Source organism: Pelodiscus sinensis, chromosome 3 (genome assembly GCF_049634645.1).
Source record: "Pelodiscus sinensis isolate JC-2024 chromosome 3, ASM4963464v1, whole genome shotgun sequence".
In the NCBI taxonomy this organism is placed as follows: Eukaryota; Metazoa; Chordata; order Testudines; family Trionychidae; genus Pelodiscus; species Pelodiscus sinensis.
The window spans coordinates 5,159,566-5,181,433 of NC_134713.1; the positions used below are offsets into that span (position 1 = coordinate 5,159,566).

Sequence of the window (21,868 nt, forward strand, 5' to 3'; positions counted from 1 at the left end):
CCTGCGTGACAGTAACAGTCATGCTCCGTAGAGGGGGCAGCCTCTCTCTGGGGATTGCAGGGGGGAAGGTGGGGAGCAAAGGGATGTTGGGTGAGGTCATGGTAGAATCATGGGGCAAGAGGGTGTTGGCATGGGCTGTAGGGGTCAGAAGTGAAAGGGTCAAAGGACAAAATGTTACCTGTCCGCCAACAGTTTGCAAATGGATTTGCCAGTCCGTGGTATAAAAAAGGTTGGGAACCACTGCTTTAGAGGACTCATGCCTCCTGATACTGAGGAGAGGGAAGGAGCACAATCTAAAGGGAAGGACACTTAAATGCTCCACACGTCTCCTTTACTCGGAGACTCTCTGTGCCCAGCCCAGTTCTGCCACGCTCTCCCCTGCCACACCAGAGATGAATGCTATCCTTTCCCTGCTGTGGCTCTTCCCCCAGAACATTTGGCCCCTGTCCCTGCTAGGTGAGCATGGGCAGGGAGAAGGAGGAAGCCACTTTTCATGCTGGTTGAAGCTGGCTGCTCAGGATCACTGCTCTGTGCAATAGCAGCTGCCTGACAGAGAGCCTGGATGGGAAAGTGGCTCGCTCAGCCCCTGTCCCTGGTAGCTGGACTTGTGTGTTGGGCAGGAGGCAGCCTACTGCCACCTCCCTCCTCGGGTCTCTCTCAGGCAGTTCCCATGCTGCACAGAGCAGTGACCCAGAGCAGCTGGTGTGAGAAGTAGCCCGTCCTGCCTCCTTTACTCTCCACCTGGGGCTCATCTGCCAGGGAATGGGGCTAAACATGCCAAAGGGCAGGGCAATGTTAGAACAACAGAACCTTCTTCCTTCTCCTTGGCAGGCAAAGCAGAAATCTGGTGGGAGGCAATTAAACCAGCATCCCTCTCCAAGCATCGCCTATTCTGCAAGCATGCGAAGTATAGCAACAAAAAACCAAGTGAAACAGAACACACCCATTCACTGATATTTCCTGCTATATAAGTGCTCACACAAGGTGAAAGGGAGGAGTAATCACCCTAATAAAAATGTAGGCAAAAACAAAGTTACCAGAAATAAATGAACTTCATCAAGCCATACAAGGTATTCCAAACTTTTAAGTGGTATTTTTATAGCACTAAATCATGATCTCTGATGACTCAGCTGGTATTTCAACTACTTTCGATCTGAACACTGCTATGGTAGTCATACTAGTGCAATTACCTAATGGAACTCATGTTATTATATTACCCCCCTCAAATACTATGAAGTATTGCAAAATGCTTCCCATTGAGATGCAAAACAGAGATCATGCTTAGAAACTAACATTGTGAATGCTTTAGAAATTCAACAATTAAAAAAAAAAAAACACACACACACACCTAGGCTTCATTCAATCAACTACTCTCTCAGTGCCTGATTTGCTCTTCTTTCTAAATCTAATTATACCACAACCAAACCAGTGTAGTGGGGAGTCTGGCATCTAGTATTCTCCATATTTGCTTATGTGGTAACTAACACATACAAGTCAAACATGTTTTCTAAAAATTAACCGGATGAACTACAAACTGACTTTCTGAACAGGTTATTTCAGGTAATTTTTACACAGTTATTTTTGACACTTATACGGGTTTCCTGGAAGTGACCTGGAAAACTGTGGTCTAAAAGTGGCTCTCAACCTTTCCAGGCTACTGTACCTCTTTCAGGAGTCTGATTTGTCTCAGATAACCCAAGTTTTACCTAACTTAAAAAAATAGTTGCTTACAAAATCAGATATAAAAATACAAGGAAGTGTCACAGCACACTATTGCTAAAAAATTGCTTACTGTCTCATTTTTATCATGTAATTATAAGTTAACTGGAATATAAATATTGTACTTACTGTTCCATGTATATGTATAGAGCAGTATCAACAAGTCATTGTCTTTATCAAATTTTAGTTTGTACTGATTGTTAGTGCTTTTTATGTAGCCCATTGTCAACTAGACAAATATATAAATGAGTTAACGTACCCCCTGCAAGACCTTGCCTAACCCAAGGGTATGCATACCCCTCGTTGAGACTCACTAAAGCATCATAAAATATGGCTACAGAAGACCACAAAATCATTTAAAAACTGTTATTACGCAGACCAGTGATGCTGATGCACATAATCTCTCTCTTTAGGGCAAAGTTTGAAACAAACATTTAATTCCTCTTTCAAAGAGAATCCCTATGATCCCACTCTTGGAATTGGCATAAATCCGCTCCTTCCTCTGTCCTCTCATGGGTGCCATAAAAAACCCACAAACAAGAAACAAAGAGAAAAGCATTATAAAACCCATTGTCTATCACAAAAAGGTCATAGTTCTCCTAGGTTTTGTCAAAGGTGCATTGTGTATTTGCTGCAACCCCCCCAGAATTATCCTGTAATTGGCTTTTTGAAGATTAAGCAAAGGCATTGTTCAAAGAACATAAATAATGTCAAGAACCCTCCCCCCCAGAAGCAGCAGCTGTTGCTGAAAAGCAGAAACAGTTAAGTCCCTACAGTATCCTCTCCCTTTTCATCTCTTTGCATTCTTGAATATCCCATATCAATTTCCTCACCTGATAAGGGCACGGGATGTGATATTCTCTGCAACGTTCTTGTATCCATGTTGTCTCCCACACACCTCGGAATGCCTGCTCATAGAAATAGCAGCCAATTACAACCAAGAGTGGAACGAGGTAGAGAACACTGAACACACCAATCCGGATCATGAACTTCACCAGCTTGTCCTGATTCTCTTTCTCTAATGGGATTTCAATGCGAACCCGATTGAGGGAGATAATGCCAGCTAGCAGCAGAGAAACTCCAACCACAACATACAGGCAGAGGGGGGCAAGAACAAAATATCGTAATGCATCCACATCATAGAGGCCAACAAAACACACGCCACTAATATTGTCACCTTCAATTTTATTCATTGCTAAAAGGATGATGGTTAGAGTTCCTGGAATGCCCCATGCACTGGCATGGAAAAGTAATGCTTTCTTCTCAATTGCTTCGCTGCCCCACTTTGGCACAGCTGCCAAGAACCACGTGATGGTAAGAATGACCCACCAAACACTGCCAGCCATGGTAAAGAAATACAGCACCATGAAAAGCATGGTGCAAGCCTTGTTATGAGAGCCCTGTGTCACTGTGGAAGCCTTGTACTGGGAAGGGCTAGATGCATTGCACGCTACTCGGTCCTCAAGCAAAAAGCCAATGAAAAAAATTAACGACACCATCATGTAACAGACAGCATAAAATATAATGGGTCTTTCTGGATAGCGGAATCTTGTGACATCAATCAGAAAAGTTAAAAAAGTAAACAGGGTAGCAGAAAGGCAGACGATGGAAATCACGCCGATGAAATATCGGGCGAAGGAGAGTTCTTCACGTCTAAAGTACATATTTGGACAAGGAGGGGAACAGTCTCGTACCCTCAGGAAAGAATAACCCAGATCAGGGTCTATTTTCAACTCCCGGGGGCACCAAAAGCCATAGTCCCTCTGCACTGCCACTGGGGTTTCTTCTGTTGGCTCGCCAACTAAATTGAGGTCTACGAGACGAGGATAAGGCTCATCACAGTCTGGGAATCTAGAAAAAAAATAAAATAGAATAATATTTGTATATTCACCTATACTCTAGCTATCCTGCTCTGCATTATGTCTCTAGCTTTATGAAACAACAACAACTGGATGGAAAATGGCAATACGCAAAAATGTAATCCATGGGTCATATGGATATAAATATGATTCTCCCTCTGTACAGCCTGATTTGGCAGTTAAGTAGATGACTAAACTGTCAGTCTCTAGGGTTGTCAGGTGTCCTGTACTGAACCGGACAGTTCGGTATTTTCGCCTCCTGTCCGGTAAAAAAATTCAGAAAATACCGGACAGCTAAAACAGCCGGTACTTTATGATTTTTTCCTGGCCAGGTGGTGAAAATCCCAGGCTGTCAGGCTCAATAGAGAGGCAGTCTGGCAACCTTAGTGCTTACCAGGTTCTGCAGGGGAGGTGTCCAGCCCAGCACAGGGATGTAAGATGGCAGGCGACCGCTGGCTGCCTGTTAGGGCCAAAAAGCCTCACACGCGGTTTTTAAATGGGCCACGGTGGTTTTTATTTGTTTGTTTATTTTTTGCTTAAGAACTCTTGGGGTCCTTTTTTTCCCCCCCCTCAACAACCTTTTCTTTTTACTGTTTTTTTTGGGGTGGGGTGGGGGGGAGAGGTTCAGTATTTTTTCTGAAACCAACCCTAATAGTCTCAATGGTGACTGAAAGCTACTCACACGCTTAGCATGTGCATAATTGCTTTGCTGAGGGAGATTAGCGCAGTAGACAATAAGATGCCAAGTCTCCTGTCATGAACAGTTTACAGAGTTTGTAAAACTGATTTCTTTAATTTGCCATAAAAATATTATAAATGTAATATTTTAATTTTAAAACACTACTGGCAACTATACTTGACCTCTCTTAAAACCAAAATATTCTCTCTCTAATTTCCAATGTTGCCACATCAATTTTCTTGCAAGTCTTTTAACTCTTGAAATGTGTCACATGATTTCCCCATTCTTACCATCTCTCATGAAAGTTCCCTTATGCAGGAACCTCCCATTTTTTTCAATGAGATGGATACCAGACACGACAGATTGTTTGACAATTATTTCTGAAGTAGACTGCAGATGCTCTGGAAGCAAGTTTGTCTAATACAGTAAATTTACGATAATCCGGCACCTTTAGGACACAGGGGGTGCCGGATTATCGGCTATGCCAGACTATCGGAAGGGGGTGCTATGAGGGATCTGGGGTGGGGTGGGAGGGGGGAGGCGGCGCTGTGGGACCAACCCGGCAAGTACCCCAGCTGCTCTGCCCCAGGTGTCCCCAAGTCAGACGCTGCTGAAACTGACCAGCGGCTGACTCTGGGAAGCCCGGGGCAGAGTAGCTCCAATTGTCTGGCTGCCTGGAGCACTTCTGGGTTCCAGGTGGTGCCGGACTAGCAGGAGTGCCGGATCACTGGATGCCGGACAACTGGAGTTTTACTGTATTATAGCCACCAACAGTATTCCCTGTAAGTTGAGTGCTTGAGTGGCCTAACCAGGGAAGATTCAAATGCTGCCCAACTGATTAGCAGAGTGCCCACAGCTGGCAGCATGTGTTTCCACAGATGGTACACATCTGCATACACTTCTGTGCACATAACATTTATTCTGCACATGGATGGAAAAAATTAGAGGAAACATGGTCACCGACACTCACTGTTTTCAGTAAGACTAAAGCCACTATAGTTAGGGATCTAGAGAGACACTGGGGAGACAAGTATCAGAGGGGTAGCCGTGTTAGTCTGAATCTGCAAAAGCGGTGAGGAGTCCTGTGGCACCTTATAGGCTAACTGAAGTTAGTCTTGAGGAGACAAGGAGGAGGATCAGAAGAAAAGCCAAAGAAAGGGAGCAGGAGAACATGGTAAACAAGAGACTGAGTGGAGATACTGGAATGTGAAGAACCAGGAACAGGAGAATGTGGGCTAGGCCAAGGTAATGCTAACTATTAGTCCGTTGAGCTCCTAATGGAGCATAGGGCCTCCACTGTCATTCTCCATCTCTTTATTCTTAGCAATAGTCTTGATTTGATCCCATGTTAAACCAGTGGAGGGGAAATATTGGCATGCATGGGAAAAAAGGTGAGGAGGTTCATGAGAAAAATGAGGTAGAACACAAGAACATGAAAAGCAGGAGGAACACTGAAGATGTACATGAGGACAAAGAATGGGGGCGGAGGAACAGGGGTATTAAATTGCGAGTAATTGACTAATCAAATAGTTGATGCATTTTGCATTGACTATTCGACTAGTCAATAGGGCATCTCTGCTTTTGAAGTACAGAAACAACCCTAGGGCTGTGGGGAGCCTGGCATCAGATTCCTCATGGCATTTCAAAGCAGCAGCGCCACATGGAGCCCGGGGTCAGCTGGGGACTCCCCTGCTGACCCCAGGCTGCACATGGCATTTTAAAGCAGCAACGCCGCATGGAGCCTGGGGTCAGTGGGGGAGTCCCCAGCTGGCTCCGGGCTGTATGTGCTTTTCAAAGCGGCAGCGCCACGTGGAGCCCAGGGTCTTGCCCCAGGCTCCATGTGGCGCTGCCGCTTTGAAGTACCTCCTCCTCTTTCCTCCTGCTTGCTGCCTCTTTCTGATAGAGGCAGCAAAGGGGGAGAGGGGAAGCGACTAGTCGACAAGTCCTAGTCCTCCTACTGAGGAGAGCAATAAAGGAAGAGGGAAGGCTAACTGAATAGCAGCTTCCAAACCTGGAGGCTAGGAGAGAGTAAGTGGAGTCCTTTTTTGAGCAGCCAGCAAAGAGATCCAAATTTTATGTGCTTAAAGATGCAATTAAAAAACCCCTCACAATTTGAAGGTCTGTCTGGTGACTTTTGAATGCTTCAACTGACAACATTGTCAACAGAATTACTGTACTTGTAATAGTAATGGGGTAATGGGAAAGTTAGACTAGGCAGGATTTAAGTTTAAAAACTATCTTTTGGGAAAAATCAAGCATGAATTACAAGACAAAATCAAAAATGTTTTACATATATTTGAAACTAGTAACGAATGCTCAATGGAACTCCATGTGGAGACCAATAACACTTTTACATGAACTAAAGGATAGAGGAATTACAGAAAAAAATGTTACATGCTGTAAAAAGTAGTTTGAACAATAGTTGCCATTGGACTTTCAGAGCACTGATGTAACCCACACACCTGCTGGGGACTGTGTACCGTCCCATCTAGTGGCTCTGAGACCACTTACAAAGAAAATAATCAGTCTGCTATACAGCCTTAACTGTGAGCCAGTTGGCTTTTAGCTCATGTACTAAGCTCCAGCAATCCCAGGTTTGATTGTGCCTGTCAGCGTTACATGGACACTGAGGGTACGTCTAGACTACATGCCTCTGGCGACAGAGGCATGTAGATTAGGGTACCGGACATGGTAAAATGAAGCGGCGATTTAAATAATCGCCGCTTCATTTAAATTTACATGGCTGCCGCGCTGAGCTGACAAACAGCTGATCAGCTGTTTGTCGGCTCAGCGCGGCAGCCATGTAAATTTAAGTGAAGCGGCGATTATTTAAATCGCCGCTTCATTTTACCATGTCCGGTACCCTAATCTACATGCCTCTGTCGCCAGAGGCATGTAGTCTAGACATACCCTGAGCTATCTTCCCTAATGCAGTAAGTAAAAGCAGATGGAATGGGTGGGACTTAATGGATACAGCAGACAGGGAATGATGTCCATATTCTCCGGAAAGGGAGCTGAGAAATAGGATGATTTAGATCTCGTCATAGTCCAAAATTGAGGTAGTCTTTGTACCAGACCATTGGGGTCCCAAAGTTTCCCCTGAACTCTCATTAGCACTAGGGATGTAAGCAACTAGTGACTCGACTAGTCACAGAGAGACGCAGCAAGGGGCAGGAGAACAGGAGGTGGTGTTGGGGAGGAGCCAGCTTAAAAGCTGGTTCCCCCATTGGCACCATCTCCGCAGAGTGGCACAGGAGGCAGAGGCATAGCAGGGACCGGGCACGAGCCAGCTAATTTCCAGCTCACACCTGGGCCCCCCTGCGGCGCTTGTGCTTTTTAAATGTATTAAGAGCCTAGTGGCTCTTAATACATTTAAAAAGCTGAAAAGCGAGCCAAGACAGCTGATTCCAAGCTCATGCCCACCCCCCACCCTCCCACTGTGCTTCAGCCTATTAAATGTATTAAGAGCCTGCTGGCTCTTAATACATTTAAAAGACAGAACTGCAGCAGGGTTAGTTCCTGGGGCCGGGAGCTAACCTTGCTGTGGCTCTGCAGTCTTCTCTCCATCAACTAATCAACTAGTCAATGGAAATGCCATCAACTAGTTGATCAGCTGTTGAAACACCACTTAACATCCCTAATTAGCACAATGGACCCTTTACAGTACCAATGCTTTGGCAAAAACCAAACCAAAACAACAAAACCCTTCTGACCTGCCTTAATTTTGACCTCACCACAGATCTACAGAGCTTCCAAGTCAGCTCCCTCCCAAGTTTAGTCAGGGCCCATTTCCTCTTATCTGTGTTTCATTATAACCACTGGAGTGACCAATAAAAATCAAAACCCAGGAGGAAAGCAAATGTCAGCTGCACACAGTATGCATGTACTCTGTCTGAAGCAGAATGTGCTTCAAGACGTGCCACAAAGCTACCCCCTTAAAGTACAACAGAAATGTTTTGTTTGCATTCTCCCCAGTGGTGCTTGCTTTTTAAAATATGAACTTGGGGTTTTTTAGAATGATACTTTTCTCTCCCATAAAACACAAAAGAAAACTGTCATGACCTCAAATAAGTACAGTTTTACAGGAATAGGTTAAAAAAGGTATAAAATGTCATCTATAGCTATCTATCTAATACAGCTTTAACCAGACTGGTGCACTGGTCAAAACTGGTGGGAGGAGGGGGCAGAGAGAAAATAAAATGGAATTGGCATACTAATTCCCTTAAAAATATGCATACTTAGTTTATCCTAATCACATAAATGTTTTTGGGGGCATGGGCCTTTTTGGACATGTGTGTAGTGAGAGAAACATGAAAGTTGTTTCCTTCCCAGGAAACAGGGTAATATACTATACAAAGGAAGGAAAAATAGGGTTATTGTTTGTAATGGAAAACATATTACTGGACTGGAAAAAGATATTTTAAAACATCCTGGAACACATTACATTTTTTAGATGGTGGTTCTGAAAAAAACCAAACAAACAGAGATCTGCTAACCTGCTGCATTCCATATCCTCTGGCCAGGAGACACCAAACATCTCCATGAGTTTGGAACATTCGCTGTATGCACGTTGACAAAGCCTGCGACACGGCAAAGTGACACGTCCATATTCCATACAGACTGGAGCATACAGGGCACATAGAAATGGTCGAAAATCCCTGGAGCACTCCAAATTGACCATAGGATGAAATGGCTAGAAAATAAAATAATAGTTAAATAGCAGCAAGCTGCAGCTTTTTGGAAAACATCAGCTGTAAGCCATATGGTATTTTATTTTTATTGCAGCCTTTACCATCATTCTCCCAATCAAGAGCTACCTCATGAAAGATGTTAGGAAAAATCATAACAGTGCTCATATGTCAGGCTTAATTAAGCGCAAACATAAACACTACAAAGAATTCCTCATGCTAAACAACAGTATTTTAGGGTGCGTCTACACTGCCCATTATTTTGAGATAATCAGCATTATTTCGAAATAATGTGAGCATCAACACAGCCATTCTGTTATTTCAAAGTAACTGACAGCATAATCCGAAATCTGTAAATCTCTTTCTAAGAGGAATATAGTAGCCCAACGTCAGAGTCTGTAAGGCTGAAATACTGGCTGTTCCCTCTGGGCGGCGCTGTTGCCTGAAATGCTGGCTGTTCCCTCTGGGCGGCCCATGCTTCATGGGGAGCACAGCCTGCTTGCGCCGCTTGCTCCCCTGCAGCGGCCCAGCTTAATGGTGCAGAAGTCAGCCAAGTGCCATGGCAGGAGGGGAAGAGGAGCGGGGCAGTGACGTACATGGCCAGGGAGCGGGGGCTGGCCACGTACGTCACTACCCTGCCCCCCTTCACCTCTTGCCGTGGTGTTCGGCTGACTTCTGCGCCGTTCAGCCAGGCCGCCACGGGGGAGCCCAAATGGACGCTTGCTCCCCTGAGGCGGCCCGGCTGAGCAGCGCAGAAGTCAGCCGAGCGCCACGGTGGAAGGCGAAGGGGGGCAGGGCGGTGACCATTTGGGCCGTTTGGGCTTCGCAGTCCCCCAAGTGAGAGGCAGAAGGGGAAGGAGAAGAGAAAGAGAGACACAGAGAGAGAGAAAGGGGGAGGCAGTAGGAGGAGGAGGAGAGAGAGAGAGAGACAGAGCAAGAGACCGGAGACTCAGGAGAGAAGACTGACATGGAGGAGAGACCTGAAAATCCCATCTTATAACATGCTAATTGGCTAGTTCTAAGAGGAAAGACGCCTATTCTGAAATAGTTATTTTGAAACAAGGCATGTATTCATGCTCCACTGCTGCTATATCAAAATAGCCCCTCACCAGGGCCATTCTAAGTTATTCCTCCCCAATGCCTCTTGGGACTCTAAATCGAGATAGGCTCCTCTAATGTAGACATGCTATCTTGGACTAATTTTGAGGCTTCCCTGCAGTGTAAATGTGCTATTTCGAAATAGTCTATTTTGGGGGAGAGCATTGGGTTAGAGAGCGGGGGCATGGCTGGGGGTGCCTGGGTTTGGGGGAGGGCGAGGGCATTGGGTTAGAGCAGGAAAGCTGGGGGTGCCTGGCTCTGGGTGGGTGCACTGGGTTAGTGTGAGGAAGGAGGGGCTGAAGTACCTCAAACTCAAAAGTCTTTATGGATGCAGAATAAGGCAGCCAACACAGATGTCATATTTAAATACCAGGGCAAAAAAAAGAATCAGCCAGTACCTAGTTTACACTGTATTTCTTTAAAAAAAAGTCAAAGCTATATTGTTTGCCAGACTGAAGCAATTATTTTGAGGTAAGTCTCTCCGTTATTGTTTTTGAATCTGTCATAAAAGCCATAATCTTCATAAGTAAAAACAATGAGGAAACCATACCAGAGATCGACAAGTTGGGATAAAAACAGACACTTCAAATTGTGCTAATTTACTTCACAGTTCAGTTTAATTTTTAAAAACTCACAAGACATAATAGGGAAATCGTGTTAAATTTAAGATACATGGTGGGGATGTTTATTTTTTAGAGAGAATATTACTATATTTTCAAAGTTTTTTTTTTTTTTTAAATTTGATGTTTGTTCCTTGTCAAGTTCTCTGAAGATCTATGGACTGGCCATGATTTTTTTAAGTGACTAGAGACTTTTTTTTATTGGTTTTTAGTAAATGGTCTGTTAATATTTGTTGTCTATTACTAATTTTCATTTGCCTGTTGTATATGTTTAAATTTGTACCCTAGTGCTGAATGTGAGCCAATCAGTAAATCATTAACTGGTCATTAGTAGCCAATCATCAGACTAGATAACTGTCAGGTATTCTACAACAGAACTGAAATGTCCTGTAATGTTATTTTTATCACTATATTTTGTGTACTATATCTATCGATCGATAGATATATAAAATAAAGATATAATACGTGGCTCTTTGCACTCTACCCACAGCTATTTTGGCTCTTAGTTTCTAACTGGTTGGCCACCCCTGTTCAAGATACAAAATTTATATCCACATCCGCAATAACGAGCCACGGATATCCGTGGATATAAAGCAGATATCTGCAGATTTGTAGAGCTCTACAAATACACTTTCAATATTGCTGAACAATACTGATTGCCTCTTTGGGTAAGGAAAAATTACATAGCTATATATTAAGATTTTAAAGACATTCTTCCTAGTCAAAAGCTGATGATCTCTTATTTAATAATCCTCATGTCCTCACTTCCTTCTTTTGGTCTGTGTTTTAGCAGAGCTGGACTCTGCCTTTTTATTGCTTTTTGGAAGTACCCATGCAGGATATTTGTACAGGTTGAACCTCTCTAGTCCAGAACTTTCTGGTCAGGAAACATCCAGAATGATTTTAGTTAGCTGGATGTCCCCTTTCCGTGGGTGTGGCCAAGTTTCTTGTGGTCCTATAACATTTGTCTACAACCACTAGTCCTCTCAGCATTCTGTGTTGTTATTTAGCTCTCATTTACCTCTAAATGTTGTCTAACAGCCCAGTAAGCAGTGGAAGTGTTGGTAATGCTGCTAGTGTTGGTAATACTGACCTCTCATGATGCAGAAAATTCTCTTGTTCAGAACCGGTCACGTCCAGAGTGCAGGACTAGAGAGGTTCAACCTGTATTCAATTTCCCCACATTAATCTACAGCTGTATCTCTACAGGGGAACTGGGCTGAACATGACTTGGAGTCATGGTCATTCCTATAACTCAGGGGTGGGCAATAATTTTCATGTGGGGGCCACTTAATGAATTTTGGTTCTGGTCACTGGCTGGCTCCACCTCACCCAGAAAGGGAGGGGCTTGAGACAGAAGGGACAGGGCTGGGGACTAGCCTTCCCCCAGAGTTGTCTGGGGTCAGAGGCTTTGAAGTACAAACAGAGCAAAGGGCTCATGGTTCTGGCCCCTGTCAGGGTAGTGCCATGACCAGGAGCCCTATAAATAGTCACAGTAACCCTGCCAGGTAATTCGGTAGCAGTGGGGTCAGGAGCTGCGAGCCGCCCTTTAATAGCAGCAATTTAAAGGGCTCACGGCCCTGTTACTACTGCATTGCCTGGCAGCAATCTGGGGCTTTTTAAAAGACTCGTGGCTCCAGTCCCTGCCAGGATAGCGCCATGTTTAGGAGTCAGGAGCCATTTAAATAGGATACTGCTGCCTGAGCCACCGCCTGGAAATTTGGTGCCACAGGCAGCAGGATATAAATAGAAAGCAACCAGATGTAGCCTGCGGGCTGGATCCAAGAGCGAGGCGGACTGAATCCGGCGCCCGGGCTGCATCTTGCCCAATCCTGCTATAATTAACCAGTGCATACAAAAGAATAACTTCCTTTAACCTGAAGGAAGTAAATCTCCTAAACAAAGGTAATGTGGCTTCATAGTTAATTACTGACCAGCCAAGTACTCAAGTTTCTTTGAGAAAGAAAGCATTAAAATAAGTGGTATGAAATCAAATCTAAAGGATAAAATAAGACAAAGTAAGGGGTTAAAACATCAGTGTTTAATTTATTGTATTATCTCATGAGAGGCATAAGTAATGCTGACTAACAGCAATACTTTACTATAGCACGGAAAGGAAATCTCTCACAATTAACCCAATTCAAGTCTGTCTTAAAGTGAATTTCAGAGGTGAAAGGTTGAAAGCCTGACAAATAATTTGCATTTGTGGCCTCAAACAACAGGCAATAGACCTCACATCTTTTTTTCCTGGGAAGTAGGAAGGAACAGAAACAACTATAGGAAACAAGGGGCTTATGGCTTATCAAAAAAAGAATTGATGGATTCAGAATCAAAGCTTTAAGCGTTGCTAACTTATGTTACTACATAATCTCATTACTGCCATCTTTGCTTTTCTAAATATTGTTTTTATAATTATTTATAGCTTGTCTTTAATTAGGTACCAAGCTCTTCAGCACAGAGACCACATCCAATTATGTTTGTACAGCACCTAGCATTACATGGCACCTTTAGACGCTGCTACTAACCTATACTTTGAACATGGAACAATAACGAAAACCACTTTATTTTTATATATACACACAACTCTGCTCACTGTAATACATATAACCTCACTTTACGCTTTTTTAAATGATCTTTAAAAAGCTCTACTCTGTGACAACTCTGATTTTCTTTGCCTCACAACTGACATGCAAATTCCCCAGAACGATATGTCACACTGATAAAAAAAATTGCTGATAAACATATGATATTATATGCATCGAAGTACCAACTGTGTTGTTACTGCCTACTAGCAAAGTATGCTTCTAAAGCAGTGTTTCTTAAACTTTTTAAGACTGAGGAAAATCAAACAATTTTATTTTTTTTTATGAGAAACACCAAAGATTTTTTGTTGAGGGAAAAAAAAGGGTTGGGGGGAAGTTATTGAGCAAAAAAGTTGTCTGTCCCTTTAAGAGCGTCCATTTTGAACCCTGTTGTTTTCCACTACCTACGCCTGCCTCGCGGCACACCAGTGTGTCACGGAACACAGTTTAAGAAACACTCATAGACTTTAAGGTCAGAAGGGACCATTATGATTATCTAGTCTGACCCCCTGCACAGTGCAGGCCACAGAATCTCACCCACCCCTCTTAGAATAATCCTCTCACCTATATCTCAGATATTGAAGCCTTCAAATACTTTGAAGGCCCCAAGATGCAGAGAGTCCTCCAGCTGTGATCTGTGCCCCATGCTACAGAGAAAGGCAAAAAACCTCCAGGGCCTCTGCCAATCTACCCTGGAGGAAAATTCCTTCCCGACCCCAAATATGGCGATCAGCTAAACCCTGAGCATGTGGGCAAGACTCACCAGCCAGACACCCAGAAAGTTCTCTATAGTAACTCCTATCATCCCTCCATTGACCCATTTCCCACTGATAATGAATAGTCAATTAGTTACCAAGATCATGTTATTTCATCCAACCATCCCCTTATCATAGAATCATAGAACTGGAAGAGACCCCAGAAGGTCGTCAAGTCCAGCCCCCCGCTCTAGGCAGGACTAATCCCATCTAAATCAACCCGGCCAGGGCTTTGTCAAGCTGAGACTTAAACACCTCTAGGGATGGAGACTCCACTAATTCCCTAGGTAACCCATTCCAATGCTTCACTACCCTCCTAGTAAAATAGTTTTCTCCTCATATCCAATCTGGACCTCCCCCACCACAACTTGAGACCATTGCTCCTTGTTCTGCCATCTGTCACTACTGAGAACAGCCTCTCTCCATCCTCTTTGGAACCTCCCTTCAGGAAGTTGAAGGCTGCTATCAAATCCCCCCTCACTCTTCGCTTCTGCAGACTAAACAGACCCAAGTCCCTCAGCCTCTCCTCGTAGGTCATATGCTCCAGCCCCCAATCATTTTGGTTGCCCTCCGCTGGACCCTCTCCAATGCGTCCGCATCCTTTTTGTAGTGGGGGGCCCAGAACTGGACACAATACTCCAGATGTGGCCTCACCAAAGCCGAATAAAAAGGGGAATAATGACATCTCTGGATCTGCTGGCAATGCTCCTCTTAATGCAACCTAATATGCCATTAGCCTTCTTGGCTACAAGGGCACACTGTTGACTCATATCCAGCTTCTCATCCACTGTAACCCCCAAGTCCTTTTCTGCAGAACTACTACTTAACTGGTTGGTCCCCAGCTTGTAACTATGCTTGGGATTCTTCCGTCCCAAGTGCAGGACTCTGCACTTGTCCTTGTTGAACCTCATCAGATTTCTAGTGGCCCAATCCTCCAATTTGTCTAAGTAACTCTGGACCCTATCTCTGCTCTTAAGCGTATCTACCTCTCCCCCCAGCTTACTGTCATCCACAAACTTGCTGAGGGTGCAATCTATCCCCTCATCCTGGTCATTAATAAAAGATACTGAACAAAGCCGGCCCTAGAACTGAACCGTGGAGTACTCCGCTAGAAACCGACCGCCATCCTGACATCGAACCATTGATCACTACCCGCTGGGCCTGGCCTTCTAGCCATCTTTCTATCCATCTTACCATCCATTTATCCAGTCCACATTCCCTTAACTTGCTGGCAAGAATATTGTGGGAGACCGTATCAAAAGCCTTGCTAAAGTCAAGGTATATAACATCCACTGACTTTCCCATGTCCACCGAGCCAGTTACCTCATCATAGAAGCTAATCAGATTGGTCAGGCACGACTTGCCCTTTGTGAATCCATGCTGACTATTCCTAATCACTTTCCTCTCATCCAAGTGTCTCAGAATGGATTCCTTAAGGATCCCTTCCATGATTTTTCCAGGGGATAAAATGGTGTCCTTGGCCTCTGTTTGTCAGAGGCTGGAGAGAGATGGCAGGAGACAAATCACTTGATCATTGTCTTTGGTCCACCCTCTCTGGGGCACCTGGTGCTGGCCACTGTCAGCAGGCAGGATACTGGGCTAGAAGGACCTTTGGTCTGACCCAGTACGGCCGTTCTTATGAACCGAGATAAGACTGACCGGCCTATAGTTCCCTGGATCGTCCTTCTTCCCTTTTATGAAAATGGGCACTACATTTGCCTTTTTCCAATCATCCGGGATTTCTCCCGATCTCCACGACTTTTCAAAGATAATAGCAAAAGGCTCCTCAATGACATTTGCCAACTCCCTCAGTACCCTCGGGTGCAGTAAGTCCAGACCCGTGGATTTGTGTACCTTTAGCTTTTCTAAATAGTTCCTAACCTGTTCTTTACCCACCATGGGCTGTCCATCTTCTTCCCATCTTGCGTTACTTAGTGCAGAAGTCCAGGAGCTGACCTTGTCCGTGAATACAGAGGCAAAGAAAGCACTGAGTACTTCAGCTTTCCCCACATCATGTCTCTAGGTTACCTCCTTCAACCATTAGGGGCTACACACTCTCTGATCACCTTCTTCTTGTTAACATGACTGTAGAAACCTTTCTTGTTATCCTTCACATCCTTAGCCAATCGCAACCTCATTTGCGCTTTCGCCTTCCTGATAACCCCCCGGCATTCTCGAGCTATACATTTAAACTCCTCCCTAGTCATTTGTCCAAGTTTCCACTCTTTGTAAGCTTCCTTTTTGTGCTTAAGTTCACCAAGGATTTCCCCTGTAAGCCAATCCGGTCTCCTACCATGTTTGCCTCTCTTGCTACGCGTCGGGATGGTTTCTTTCTGTGCTGCCAGCTGTCCTGGACTCCTTTCCCCTTCATGTTAACATCCCAGGGGATTCTGCCCATCAGATCTCGGAGGGAGTCAAAATCTGCTTTTTTGAAGTCCAAGGTGTGTATTTTACTACTCTCTTTCCTTCCTTTGGTCAGGATCCTGAAATCTACCATCTCATGATCACTGCTTCCCAGGCTGTCACCCACCTCCACTTCCCCTATTAGTTCCTCCCTGTTTGTGAGCAGAAGGTCAAGCTGCGCACGGCCACTGGTCGGATCCTTCAGCACTTGTACCAAGAAGTTATCCCCAACGTTCTCCAAAAACTTCCTGGATTGCCTGTGTACTGCCGTATTGGTTTCCCAACAGATGTCAGGGTAATTAAAGTCCCCACAAGAACCAGGGCCTGTTCTAAAGATCCCCTCAACTACAGAGCACCAGTGGTGGCTCTAGTAACTGATCTTATTTCAGGCTGCTCAAAGTCAGGAGACTACTTGTCCACTTAATTCCTCCATTCTAGAATAAGCAGACAATATGCATCAATAAAAGGAATTTTCCTCACTACGGTCCACACTTGTCATGAAATATCTCCTATCTTCCAGAAGCACATTTCACAATCAACCTGCAACAGCTAAAGCAATAGTTAAATCTGTCCTTGCTTCTGTCCAGATGCTTAGTATTTTGCTTCAAGAGCCTGAGAAGTAAAGGAGTCTTGAAAATTACAGCCAGCATTGCAATCTCATTAAGGTCAATAGAATAGTCTGAGAAAGTCGTCCTTATTTCAACCTTCAAAACCTTTATTTCAACCTTTATTTCAACCTTCAAAAAATCCTGTATTCCTAAAAAGGTGTACACCATGGAATTTCTCTCATGTCAAGAAATCACCTATAGGGATCCACCAATATTTGCATAACCATGGAGAAGTATCCCTTTCTCTTTACATACACAGAGGAAAGGTCAAAGGACCAATATGTGCATCTATCCCCCTCACCAGAGTTAGGGAAGCACATTATCTCAAATGCATCTATTATTTCCTATGCATCATCTATCACGACAGCCCTAAAGAGCAGGGCATGCTTAACTGCCATGCACACCAGGATGGTAATGATTTTCCAGTTCCAAACTGATCTCCCACTGATTAGAGGCAATCCAGAGTTGCAGGTTTCCAGACACCAATTCAGACCAGATTTCCACTATATAAGCAGCTCCCATTTTGTTATCTGTGTGCTACAATGCTGGGGTGAGCTCATCATACAACTCCAGGAATATGGTCTTCTGCATCCAAAAGTTCTAGAACCACTATTGGTTTGTCCAGGCTTGCATCACAATCCAGATTCATCACAATCCAGCTAGCTAAAAATGGAACCCCACTGTGGAAGGCACTATATAAACAGCTTCTGTACCTGACGACTGAAAGATAACTAATGTGCCGCCAATATTTAAAAAAGGCTCTAGAGATGATCCTGGCAATTACAGATTGGTAAGTCTAGCATCAGTACCGAGCAAATTAGTTTGAATTACAGGCAGTCCCTGGGTTACGTACAAGATAGGGACTATAGGTTTGTTCTTAAGTTGAATTTGTATGTAAGTCGGAACTAGCTCCAGATTCAGCTGCTGCCACTGAAACTGACCAGGGGCTGACTACAGGAAGCTGGAGGCAGAGTTGCTCTGCCTCCAGCTTCCTGGAATCAGCCTGATCAGTTTCAACAGCTGCTGAATCTGGAGCCTGGGACAGAACAGCTGGGGCGTTGCCTGGTAGGTTCCCACAGGACCAACCCAGCAACACCCCAGCTGCTCTACCCGAGGCATCCTACAACAAAAGCCTGGTCTGCTGGGGGGGGGGGCGCACTAGCTGCGCCCCCTCCCCCCCAGCAGACCAGGGAGACCCGAGCAAAGCCGCCCAGGCGGCGGCTTTCCTCGGGTGTCCCGGTCTGCTGGGGGGGTCCAGCGGCTTTGCTGGACCCCCCCCCAGCAGACCAGGGAGACCGGGAGAAGCTTTTCTCACCCCAGAGGACACGGGTGGCGACCCGCCGCCCGTGAGCTCCGGGGCGAGAAAAGCCCCGTTCGTAAGTGTGGATCTTACATAAGTCGGATCCACGTAAGTCGGGGACTGCCTGTATAGTTAAGAACAGAATTGTCAGACACATAGATGATGGGGAAAAGTTAACATGGTTTCTGTAAATGGAAATCACGCCTTACTAATCTATTAAGAGTTCTTTGAGGGGATCAACAAGCATGTGTACAAGCGGGATCCAGTGGATATATTATACTTAGATTTTGAGACTGTTTTTGACAAGGTCCTTCACCAAAGGCTCTTAAGTAAAGTAAGTTGTCATGGGATAAGAGGGAGGGTCCACTCATGGATTGATAACTGGCTAAAAGACAGGACATAAAGGGTAGGAAGAAATGGTCAGTTTTCCAAATGGAGAGAGGTAACTAGTGGTGTCTCCCAAGGGTCCGAACTGGTACCAATCCTATTCAACCTGTTTATAAATGATCTGGAGAAAGGTGTAAACAGTGAAGTAGCAAAATCTGCAGATGATACCAAACTGCTCAAGATAGTTACGACCAAAGCAGACTGTGAAGAGCTTCAAAAAGATCTCACAAAACTAAGTGATTAGGCAACAAAAAGGCAAATAAACTTTAATGTTGATAAATGCAAAGTAATGCAAATTAGAAAAAAATGACGGGGACTAATAACCACTGAAGAGAGAGATTTTGGAGTAATTGTGGATAGTTCTCTGAAAACATCCACTAATTGTGCAGCAGCAGTCAAAAAAGCAAACAAAATATTAGGAATCCTTAAAAAGGGGATAGAGAATAAGAATATCTTATTGCCTCTACTTAAATCCATGGTATGCCTACATCTTGAATACTGCGTACAGATGTGGTCATCTGATCTCAAAAAAGATATACTGGCATTGGAAAAGATTCAGAAAAGGGCAGCAAAAATGATTAGGGGTTTGGAATGGGTGTCCAATAAAGAGAGATTAAAAAAACGGGGACTTTTCAGCTTAGAAAAGAGGAGACTAAGGGGAGATATAAGTGAGGTCTATAAAATCATAACAGGTATGGAGAAAGTGAATAAGGAAACGTTATTTACTTGTTCCCATAACATAAGAAGTAGGGGTCACCAAATGAAAGTAATAGGTAGCAGGTTTAAAACAAGTAAAAGGAAGTTTTTCTTCACACAGAGGAAAGTCAACCTTTGGAACTCCTTACCAGAGGATGTTATGAATAGCAGGATTTAATACGGTTCAAAAAAGAACTAGATAAATTCATGGAAATTAGGTCTATCAATACTTATTAGCTAGAATGGATAGGAATGGTGTCCCTAGCCTCTGTTTGTCAGGAACTGGAAACAGATGACAGGAGAGGGATCACTTCATGATTTCCTGTTCTGTTCACTCTCTCTGAGCCATCTGGCATTGGCCACTGTTGGAAGACAGGATACTGGGCTAGATGGACCTTTGATATGACCTAATATAGCTGTTCTTATGTTCTTAAACAGCAGAAGACGTCCCTGCCCCAATGAGCTTATACTGTATAACAGACTAGGACAGACACAAGGTGAAGAAAGTACAATATAAAATCATAGTAAACCAGGCAATGACAGAAAATGTCATGTTAGGTCCACAATTTGGGAGGGGAGGAAAGGCGGTATTATTTAATGGAGGGGACAGTGGTAAGGAGGACAGGACAGAGGCAGGTGTGGAATAACGTGACGTGAAGAGACCTTAAGGGAAGAGGAAGGGGAAAAAACAGACAATTGGCAAAGAGCAGGAAAGGTCCACTCAAAACTGTAAGTGAATCTCAAAAGACCACTAACAGATGGAGGGTCTGGATGGCTCCACTTTGCAGCTTTCTCCCAAGTCCACAGGGTGAGGAGGGATGCACCAAGAAAACATCTCAAGGAACGTCTACATTGCAACACTATTTCAAAATAACTAGCGCTATTCCAAAATAACTTAGTCTGCATCTACACAGCAGGCAGTTGTTTCAAAATAATGTCGAAATACTGTCAAGCTGGAGGACTTCTTACTGACTCCTGTAACCCTCATTGTATGAGGAGTAAGGGAAGTTGGAGGAAGAGTGCTCTATTTCAAAATAAGCAGTGTAGACACTCCCAATTTCTACGTAATTGATGTAGCTCAATTTGCATAGCTTATTTCGAGTTAAGCCCTGCAGTGTAGATACACCCTTAGTGCCCCCAGAGTAAGTGAGTGTTTCTTCCCTTCACATTTCAGGGTCCAGGTGTTATGAGCCCAGCTGGGCCCCATTTTAATCCCTCCTCCAAATGTATCAGTCTGTGATTTGGCTACATCTACTCTGACTGCAACAGAGGAACTCCAGCTGCTCGTACTCAGTGTGATGTACCCCCATACTGTTTATCGAAATATTCTTCTGAATATGAATATACTTAACTTAAATCTGCTTTATGCAAAGTGAGGCATGTAACCTGTCGCTGAAAAGCTTGTAATCTGCTGAATGTGTATATTCTATCAGCATGCCTCCACCTCCGCCCCATCTTCTACCCTGCTCGCAGGGAGTATTTTAGTAACCATGTAACCACTAAAAAGCGTTGCGGCTACATAAGACTCATAGATGTTAAGGTCAGAAGGGACCATTATGATCATCTAGTCTGACCCCCTGCACAATGCAGGCCACAGAATCTCACCCACCCACTCCTGGAATAATCCTCTCACCTATATGTCAGATACTGAAGTCCTCAAATGATGGTTTAAAGACCCCCAAGATGCAGCGAATCCTCCAGCAAGTGATCCATGCCCCATGCTACAGAGGAAGGCAAAAAACCTCAGCCAATCTACCCAGGAGGAAAATTCCTTCCTGACCCCAAATATGGCGATCAGCTGAACCCTGAGGATGTGGCAAGACTTACTAGCCAGACACCCAGGAAAAAGTTCATGATTAGTAGAATACACAATATCTAACATCTCTAGTTGGAGGTTACATCAGCGAAGGTTGTTTTCTTTTGCATCTCACTTGTGTGGCCCCTGACTGATTTTTCTGTGAATCAGTGGCCCCCAACCCAAAAAAGGTTCCCCATCCCTGCAAAATAAAGACAATCTTTAAATTTTTTGTTTTGGATGTAAATTAATATTTTATTTTAAGCGCTTTAACTTTAAAATGTTTTAAAATAATCTGTTTAATAAATAATATTTCCTTTCTTTCTTACTTATATACTTATGTTATAGCTCCAGTAACCGAATATGAATAATTTAGTATGTAAGGTAGTTAGAAATAAGCTACGGCATTTTGTCACCATGGGTGAGCCATGGAAAGGTTTGCATTGAGGGGGGTGGGCCATGGGCCAAAAAGTTTGAGAATCACTGATCTACAGAGGCTGGAGATGGATGGCAGGAGAGAGATCGCTTGATCATTACTGTTAGATTCAGTCCCTCTAGGACACCTGTCTTGGCCACTGTCAGCAGACAGGGTACTGAGCTGGATGGACCTTTGGTCTGACCCAATATGGCCATTCGTATATACATCTTATCTCTCATGTAATACTTAAAAACTGTAAGC

General features: G+C 44.1%; 1 protein-coding gene across 9 annotated transcripts in view; it reads right to left on the reverse strand.

The window, feature by feature from the left end:
* FZD3 (frizzled class receptor 3) overlaps positions 1 to 21,868 on the reverse strand; it is an 85,429-nt gene that overhangs the window by 44,169 nt on the left and 19,392 nt on the right. For 4 of the 9 annotated variants that reach the window (XM_075923271.1, XM_075923272.1, XM_075923273.1 and 1 more), the window contains exons 3-4: positions 8,754 to 8,950; positions 2,553 to 3,570 (exon numbers count right to left, since the gene is read on the reverse strand). The exons of 1 other annotated variant lie outside the window; for it this stretch is intronic. In XM_075923271.1, coding sequence (XP_075779386.1) covers positions 2,553 to 3,570; positions 8,754 to 8,950 — 1,215 coding nt within the window. Of the gene's footprint in view, positions 1 to 2,552; positions 3,571 to 8,753; positions 8,951 to 17,415; positions 17,780 to 21,027; positions 21,116 to 21,325; positions 21,392 to 21,868 lie in introns of those variants that run through there. 4 more of the 9 variants (XM_075923276.1, XM_075923274.1, XM_025181490.2 and 1 more) reach the window with 4 other exon arrangements.